A 9503-nucleotide genomic window follows, 5' to 3' on the forward strand; every position below is an offset into this window, starting at 1 on the left:
TTTTTTTTTCTAAGCTGCTGGACTGTCATTCTTTTTTTTGAGATGGAGTCTCGTTGTGTCACCCAGGCTGGAGTGCAGTGACGCAATCTCGCCTCACTGCAACCTCCACCTCCCAGGTTCAAGCAATTCTCTTGCCTCAGCCTCCCGAGTGGCTGGGATTACAGGAGTGCATCACCACACTTGGCTAATTTTTGTATTTTTAATAGAGACACAGTTTCATGATATTGACCATGCTGGTATCGAACTCCTGACCTCAAGTGATCTGTCCGCCTCGGCCTCCCAAAGTGCTGGAATTACAGGTTTGAGCTATCGCAACTGGCCTGGACTATCAAAATTCTTAAGTCATGAGATGCATGACCTGGCTGTGACAACTTCCTATTCCTAGCCAATGATGACTGAAATACATACCAATTTTAGACATGTTAATATGTGGGCAAATGTACATCTAGAATTGAAGAAATACAGTAATCAATATAACATCACAAACTACTGGCTTGCACATGGGGCAACAGGCTGTTGGAAGTATAAATTGGTATGATGATTTTGGAAAACAGCATAGTATTGTTTAGTAATTCTTCTCCTAGGTTATTCCCTAGAGAAACTTTTGGAGCATGTCCCAAGAGGTATGTACACGAAGTTTACAGCAGCATTCTTTTAATAGCCCCAAACTGGAAACAACCTAAAAGCCAATCAGTAAGAGAATTAATAAATATATTGCTGTATATTCATATGGTGGAATGCTATACAACAATGGAAATGGATAACAATTATACACATCAGTGTGGATGAATTTCACAAATATAAACATGAGTGAAAAAGCAAATCACAAGCCGGGAGTATTGGCACACACCTGTAATCCCAGCTACTTGGAAGGCTGAGGTGGGCAGGTTGCTTGAGCCTGGGAGTTCAGGCCCAGCCAGGGCAACATACTAAGACCCAGTCTCTTAAAGGGAAAAAAAAAAAAAAAAATCACAAAAGAAACATGCACGCCGATAGTCCCAGCTACTGCGGGGGCTGAGGTGGGAGGATCAGTTGAGTCTGGGAGGTTGAGGCTACGTGAACCATGATCGAGCCACTGCACTCCAGTCTAGGCAATAAAGAGAGACCCTGTCTTTAAAAAAAAAAAAAAAAAAAGATACAGGCAAACCAAACCATGTATTTTAGGGTTTAAAATATAGGTAATAATTTTCTTGCTTTTCTGTAGTTTCATTGTGTAAGTGGTTGCTTCTAGAGTGGGAAGGTGAATGGAAGAGGGTACGTGGGGTGCTTCAAAGGTATAAACAGACAGTATTTATAAATAAAATACTGGGCGGGCACAGTGGCTCATGCCTGTAATCCCAGCACTTTAGGAGGCCGAAGTGGGCAGATCACCTGAGGTCGGAAGTTTGAGACCAGCTTGACTAACATGGAGAAACCCCATCTCTACTAAAAATACAAAATTAGCTGGGCGTGGTAGTGCATGCCTGTAATCCCAGCTACTCGGGAGGCTGAGGCAGGAGAATTACTTGAACTGGGGAGGCAGAGGTTGCAGTGAGCTGAGATCACGCCATTGCGCTCCAGCCTGGGCAACAAGAGTGAAACTCCGTCTCAAAAAAAAAAAAAAGAGAAAGAAAATACTGGCCTGGTGCTGGTCATAATCATGTAATAGCATATATTTCACAATAAAAAGGTGAAAAACAGTAACAGTGGAAGAAATATGCCAAAATATTAAGAGTTGCTGCTTCTGAAAGGTAGGATTAGGGTGATTTGTTTTCCTTTTCTTAGATTTTTATATATCACAAATTTATACCATAGTTAAATCTTACTTTTGAACTTGGACTCAAAGTTCAGGCAGATATGGGTTCAAAGGCCAGATCTATTGCTACTTTGCTGTTTCATTTGTGCAAGTTATATATATATAAATTATATATATAATTTAATATAGTGCTATATTAAGTATAGATTTTGGGCAAGTTACTTAAGAGAATTATACTATACTTAAATAGAGCATAAATTATACTGTATTGTTTTATACTATGTTTAAATTTAGTATATTGATTACTATATTTCTCAATTTCCTTATTGGTGAATTGAGGATGATAATAATAGTTACCTCATAGATTGTTAGGAGGCTTAAATGAGATAATGAAATGCTAAGTACAATGCCTGACACAGTACTTAATAAAAACTGTAGGCCACGTGCGGTGGCTCAAGCCAGTAATCCCAGCACTTTGGGAGGCCGAGACGGGCGGATCACGAGGTCAGGAGATCGAGACCATCCTGGCTAACCCAGTGAAACCCCGTTTCTACTAAAAAAAATACAAAAAAAAACTAGCCGAGCGTGGTGGCGGGCGCCTGTAGTCCCAGCTACTTGGGAGGCTGAGGCAGGAGAATGGCGTGAACCCGGGAGGCGGAGCTTGCAGTGAGCTGAGATCCGGCCACAGCACTCCAGCCTGGGCGACAGAGTGAGACTCCGTCTCAAAAAAAAAAAAAAACTGTGATTATCATTATGCAGTGTGTGTTTTCTTGGTTATGATCTTACAATAAGCAGTTGAAAATTTTTATGTAAAATAAATTACCTCCTCAATTTTTGTCCCCTTGACAGTTATTTCAGGTACATTTCTAAGTTGTATATATGCTCGAAGGTTTGTTTAGTAGGGTCATTTAAGCAGTGGGAATCAGAGAATGTCAGCGGTGAGCATGACTGAAGGGTTTATTTATTTCTTTCATAAATGCAAAAACTGAATACAGAGTGATGAAATCACTGGCCAGGAGTCATAAAGATTGCTGTGTTCTTATCCTTTTCTTAACTAAATTTTTTTTTTTTGAGACAGAGTCTCGCTCTGTCGCCCAGGCTGGAGTGTAGTGGCGCGATCTCGGCTTGCTGCAAGCTCCACCTCCTTGGTTGATGCCATTCTCCTGCTTCAGCCTCCTGAGTAGCTGGGACCACAGGCACCTGCTACCATGCCCGGCTAATTTTTTTGTATTTTTAGTAGAGACAGGGTTTCACCGTGTTAGCCAGGATAGTCTCAATCTCCTGACCTCGTGATCCGCCTGCCTTGGCCTCCCAAAGTGCTGGGATTACAGGCGTGAGCCACCATGTCCAGCTTTTCTTAACTAAATTTTTAAAGTATGCACTCCCTTTTAACCTGACCTATATGGATATAAATATATTCTGTGTCCTTGGGGCTAATTCATCCTGTCCTTCCCAGCCCAACAGATGTACTGTGCAGGCTGTCAGAACCCTCTCCGGTTGTATGTGATCCTCCTCACTGTGGTTATTTAATCCTGTTGACTGCTTCCTTGTAGACCAAAAGGATGCTGGTGGAAAAGATGGGCCGAGAAGCTGTGGAGCTAGGGCATGGGGAGGTGAACATCACAGGGGTGGAAGAGAACACCCTGATTGCCAGCCTTTGTGATCTCCTGGAAAGGATCTGGAGTCATGGACTACAAGTGAAACAGGTAATGGATGTGTTGCCTCTCTCTGCTGAGCAAATTGTCTTCCTGTTTTCAGTTACTAGTTTTCCCACACTCTTTTTGTCCAGCTGACTGGCTTTGAAGAATGGTGTGCAGTGCCCTGGAGTGAGATTTGAAATAAACAAATAAATAAATGTGATCCAAACTGTTTTCCTTAAAGATAAGCCTTAGAAATCTGTGTGTTTATTAGACTTTTATAAAGAGGCATCTTTCTTCCTGGGGGTAGAGCTGAAGGCCAACCTGATAGGTCCTGTTTGGCAGCTGGCCCTAGTCTAGAGATAGACCAGAAAGAGAGAAGTTGGAGCTTGGGAAGTACTGATCGTACACTAAAGGTTTTTCACTAATCGTATATTCACAATGGAAAAAAAGTCTGTCATTAACATTTCTTTGTATGCAGATGGTTTAAACATTTGAGAGAAGGCCTCAGGAAGTTGAGTAAGTTTGATTTTTCCACTTAATACCCAGAGAATTTCCTTATTTCAAAATACTTTGTTTTCAATTGGTAGTCAAGATAGATACATTTTATTTTTATGTATTTCTAAATTTGAAAATAACTTGAAATTTTTTGAAAAGAAGTTTTATCATGGAAAAATTAGAAAATACATTAGTATCCATTGGTATTTCTCAAGGGCCTACTATGTCAGGTACTGTTGTAGGCACTAGAAATACCTCAGTGAACAAAACAGACCAAGATTTCTGCCTTCCTGGAGTGTCCATTCTAATGGGTATAGCAACAATCTTCCACATATGTTCTTCAGAGCATTCTTCTGTGTACACATGCCCATGCATATATAGCTATATATTTAAAAACCCAGTGGAACCACAATGAGATACTATTTCACATCCACTGGAGTAGTTAAAATAAGTAACAAGCGTTAAGGATGTGGAGAAATGAGAACTTTCATACATTACTATTGGGAATGTAAAATGGTGCAGCCACTTTTGAAAACAGTCTGGCAGTTCCTCAAAATGTTAAACAGTTCTTATATGACCTAGCAAGCCCACTTCTAGATACATGCTCAAGAGACGTGAAAACATATGTCTACACAAAAACTTGTGTGCAAATGTTCATAGCAGGCCAGGCGCAGTGGCTCACACCTGTAATCCCAGCACTTTGGGAGGCCAAGACAGGTGGATCACTTGAGGTCAGGAGTTTGAGACCAGCCTGATCAACCTGGTGAAACCCCATCTCTACCAAAAATACAAAATTAGCCAGGTGTGGTGGTGCATGCCTGTAATCCCAGCTACTTGGGAGGCTGAGGCAGGAGAATCGCTTGAACCCAGCAGGTGGAGGTTGCAGTGAGCCAAGATTGCACAGTTGCACTCCAGCCTAGGCAACAAGAGGGAAACTCCATCTCAAAAAAAAAAAAAAAAAAAGTTCATAGTAGCATTAGTCATAATAGTGTCATCATATGAGGCTATTATTACCCAAATGTTTATCAGCTGATAACTGGGTGACCTAAATTTGGTGTATCCATACATTGGAAATATTATTGAGCAATAAAGGGAATAAAGTACCTACATGTGGTACAACATGGATGAACTCTGAAAACATACCAAGTGAAAGAAGCCAGACACAAAAGGCCACAGATTGTATGATCTCATTTATACAGAATGTCTAAAATAGGCAAATCCATAGACAGAAAGTAGATTAAGGGTTGCCAGAGGCTAGAGGAAGGGAGCAATGGGAAGTGACTACTAATGCATATGGAGTGTCTTTTGGGGGTGATGAAAATGTTCTAGAATTAGATAGTGGTGATGGTTGCACAACTCTATATTAAAAATCAGATTTTTTTCAGAAAATTGCATACTTTAAAAGTGTGAATTTTATGGTAATATGAATTACATCTCAGTGAAGTGGTTTTTAAAAAAATCCAAATAAGTTAATACTGTATGTAATGTTTTGCAACTTGCTTTGTTTTTATCTCATATCTTTTCTATGTCCTTAACTAATTTTTAGATGATAGTATAGTAAGTGTTTAAGAGCTTGACTGTAAAACAGACAGATCTGGGTTTGAAGTATGATTTCCACATAATAACTTCATGAAACCGAGCAGGCTATCTAGCTTCTCTAAGCCTGTTTCCTTATATGTATAATGGAATTTTATTTTATTTTATATTTAATTTAATTTAATTTAGTTTAGTTTTTGAGACAGAGTCTTGCTTTGTTGCCCAGGCTGGAGTGCACTAGCATGAACACTGTTCACTGCAGCCTTGACCTCCTGGGTTCGACTGATCCTCCCATCTCAGCTTGGAGACTGAGACTACAGGCATGTGGCAACATGCCCAGCTAATTTTTTTTTTTTTTTTGGTAGAGATGAGGTCTCCCTATGTTGTCCTGGCTGGTCTCGAACTCCTGGGCTCAAGTGATCCTCCTGCCTCATCTCCCCAAACTGCCGGGATCACAGGCATAAGCCACTGTGCCCTGCCTGATGGAATTTTAAAAATACCCACCTCCATTGAGTCCATGTGTGGATTCGATAATTAATGTAAAGCACTAAGCTCAGAGCCTGGTTTCTGGCTCTCTAAATGTTTGTGGTTATTGTAAAATCTCAGTTTTAATGACTACATCTATTGTATAGATGTGCCATACTTTAATCAATCTCTTATTATTAGTCATTTAGGTTAATTCTGATTTTTCAGTGTTGTAAACAACACTGCATTTATAGAGGTTTTTTTTTTTTTGAGACAGGGTCTTGCTCTGTCGCCCAGGCTGGAGTGCAGTGGCCGGATCTCAGCTCACTGCAAGCTCCGCCTCCCGGGTTCACGCCATTCTCCTGCCTCAGCCTCCCAAGTAGCTGGGACTACAGGCGCCCGCCACCACGCCCGGCTAGTTTTTTGTATTTTTTAGTAGAGACGGGGTTTCACCGTGTTAGCCAGGATGGTCTCGATCTCCTGACCTCGTGATCCACCCGTCTCGGCCTCCCAAAGTACTGGGATTACAGGCTTGAGCCACCACGCCCGGCCTATAGAGTTTTTTAAATGTTAAAAATTGTGTATTGCATCCCTAAAATTTTGAGACTGTGGTATAGTAGCAACACTATGAACTGTGAGTCAGAAGGACTTTGGATTTGAATCCTGGCTCCACTGGATGACTTTAAATAAGCAACTTGCACTTTCTGAAATCCAAATCCATGAAAGATAGATAGTTAATAAAAACCTGTCTTTCAGAATATTAATTGTTCTACCATAAAGACATATGCACATGTATGTTCATTGCAGCACTATTCACAATAGCAAAGTTATGATCAACCTAAATGGCCATCAACGGTAGACCAGATAAAGAAAAGGTGATACATACACACTATGCAACACTACACAATCATAAAAAAGAACTAGATCATGGCCTTTGCAGCAACATGGATGTAGCTGGAGACCATAGTCTAAAGTGAACTCATATAGGAACAGGAAACTAAATACTGCTTGTTCTCACTTATAAGTGGGAGCTAAACATTGAGTACATATGGACACAAAGAAGGGAACAACAGGCACCAAGGCCTACTTAACAGTAGAGAGTGGGAGGAGGGAGAGGATTGAAAAACTACCTGTAGGGTACGAGGCTTATTACATGAATAATGAAGTAATCTGTACACCAGACCCCTGTGATATGCAGTTTACCTATATGACACACTTGCATGTGTGCCCCAAACCTAAAATAAAAGTTAAAAGACTTAAATAAATACCTTTCAGCTGTTATAATTAGAGGCAATGAAAGGAAATACCTGGCGTGTGATGAGTATGCAAAATATGACAGCTATTATTATGCTGGGTTCTGTATGAAGGCTTTACTTCTTTCTTTTTTTCTGTAACAAGTTAGTAGAATATATATAATCCTTTTATCATTTTCCATAACATTTAGCAAGTCTGGCACTATAGTTGAGCTCTTTTAGCTTTGAGGTAAAACATATATGCTGAAAACTTTTAAATATTTACTGCAAAAATTTCTAGGGAGTTAGTGAAGCTTCTTCCTGCATTCTGAAAAATAGTACTGTATCATTATATGTTCTAAGTCTGTGTTCTAGGCTTTGCAGCAGTATTCTGCAGTAATTCTCACTGTAGGAGGAATTATTATTCTGCAGAAATTCTCACAGTAAGAAGTCCTTCCTTTCTTCCTCCGTCCCTCCCTCCCTCCCTCCATCTCCTCCCTTCCTCCCTCCCCCTGTCCCCTCCCTCCCTCCCCCCCCCTTCCCCCCTCCCTCCCTCCCTTCCTTCCTTCCTTCCTTCCCTCCCCTCCCCCTCCCTTCCCTCTTTCCTTCGAGAGTCTCGCTCTGTCACACAGGCTGAGTGCAGTGGTATGATCTCAGCTCACTGCAACCTCCGCATCCTGAGTTCAAGTGATTCTCCCACCTGAGCCTGCCAAGTAGCTGGGATTATAGGCTCAGGCCAGCACGTCCGGCTAATATTTTTGTATTTTTAGTAGAGATGGGATTTCACCATGTTGACCATACTGAAATTTCTTTTAGAGTTCATTTGCTCCCCCTCTTATTTTGGAGAGATAGGCTGCTTGTTTGGTGAGAAACCAGTGCAAAATAGTGGGGGCTTTTTAGTTGAGGTTCCATTTTGTTCTGAGTCCTGGCTTTTGGAGCTCTGGAATTGAAGCAGTGACAATGTCACTAGAGGAGAGTGAGGATCTGTTCTTGCCGGCATGGCATTTATGCCCTTAGGGATACATGTTCAGCTGGAGATTGACCCTGATGATCTATATTGGGTTCCTAACACCATGTTCTCCCTAGGCCTCGGTTTTGCTGGTTTCTTTATCCTGCTGAGACGTTTTTCGGTTATCTTCCAGTCCAGCAGTCACACCCTCGTTACCTGCTGTCCTTTATCATACACCCAGATTGTGACTAAATTTGCTCTCAGAGGGTGATTTTATTATGCCCCTGTGGGGGCACCTTCCTGAGCAACCACCCATTATTATCTGCTTAGAAAGTAGAGAGAACCCAAACAGCATTTTTACTGCTGGCCTCTTAAATTTTGTTACTAGCCTTGACTGCTTGGATGCAAGGCTGCCTGCAGCAAGTCTTCATAAGAACCTCTGTTATCCTCACCACTCTCTTTGGCTTTCAGTGACATCTTCCAAGGAGATGGACTTCCACCTACAGTATGTTTTTCTATCAGAGAGAGGTTTGGTTTTTCATACTTGTTTTGTAACTGCTGCCATTTGGGGTTGACACATGAAAAGGAGTTGTTACTTATCTTTCTTGCTTATGACATTCTTGTAGAATCTGATGCAGTTTATTGTGTGTCCATGTCCGTAAGTGGATAGTCAGGCTGTATTGAACCTTGCAGTTCCAAACAGGCCCTTTGCAAAAGAGGAAAAAGAGTAGGCCATGTCTCGTGAACTAGAAAAACCAAAGTGCAGCAGCCCAGTTGCTGCTCTTCCACTCTTGCCCTTGCTCTTTCTACTCACCTCTGTAATCACTGTGGGCCAGGGGCTTCCTTCTGGTATAGCGGCCTGATTTTGCCCTTGTCCTTGGTTCTTTGGTATTATTGCATGTCAGGCTGTCTGGTCACCAGCTGTACTTAATGTGTGCCACATTCAGACAGTTCTATTAATTTCTCTTAGGCTGCTTTCCTAGTCTGCCTAGATGCTGAGAAGCCTACTTGCTAATGGTTGTGGTAGATGGAAGGATGAATGGATTTCTAGAAGTTGAATTACTAAGTCAAAGACCATAAATATTTTAAGCTCTTGTATTATCTGTTAGATACATTAATAGACCTGTTTTATTTTTTGAAATGGAGTCTCACCCTGTCTCACGCCCAGGCTGGAGTGCTGTAGTGCCATCTTGACTTACTGCAATCTCCACCTCCTGGGTTCAAGCAATTCTCCTGCCTCAGCCTCCTGAGTAGCTGGGATTACAGGTACCTGTCAGCATGCACGCCTAATTTTTGTATTTTAGTAGAGATGGGGGTTCCCTGTGTTGGCCAGGCTGGTCTTGAACTCCTGACTTCAGGTGATACACCCACCTCGGCCTCCCACAGTGCTGGGGTTACAGGTGTGAGCCACCATGCCCAGCCAACGTTCTTTTTTTTTTTTTTTTTTTTTT

At 41.6% G+C, this 9503-nt stretch overlaps 1 protein-coding gene across 3 annotated transcripts in view; it reads left to right on the forward strand.

Annotated features, from left to right (window-relative positions):
• DENND5A (DENN domain containing 5A) overlaps window positions 1-9503 on the forward strand; it is a 129038-nt gene that overhangs the window by 102811 nt on the left and 16724 nt on the right. For all 3 annotated transcript variants that reach the window (XM_031933959.1, XM_023189815.3, XM_023189814.3), the window contains one exon: window positions 3289-3441. In XM_031933959.1, the coding sequence (XP_031789819.1) occupies window positions 3289-3441 (153 nt within the window). The remainder of the gene's footprint in view (window positions 1-3288; window positions 3442-9503) is intronic.

The sequence above is a fragment of the Piliocolobus tephrosceles genome, chromosome 13 (genome assembly GCF_002776525.5).
Source record: "Piliocolobus tephrosceles isolate RC106 chromosome 13, ASM277652v3, whole genome shotgun sequence".
NCBI classification, from domain to species: domain Eukaryota; kingdom Metazoa; phylum Chordata; class Mammalia; order Primates; family Cercopithecidae; genus Piliocolobus; species Piliocolobus tephrosceles.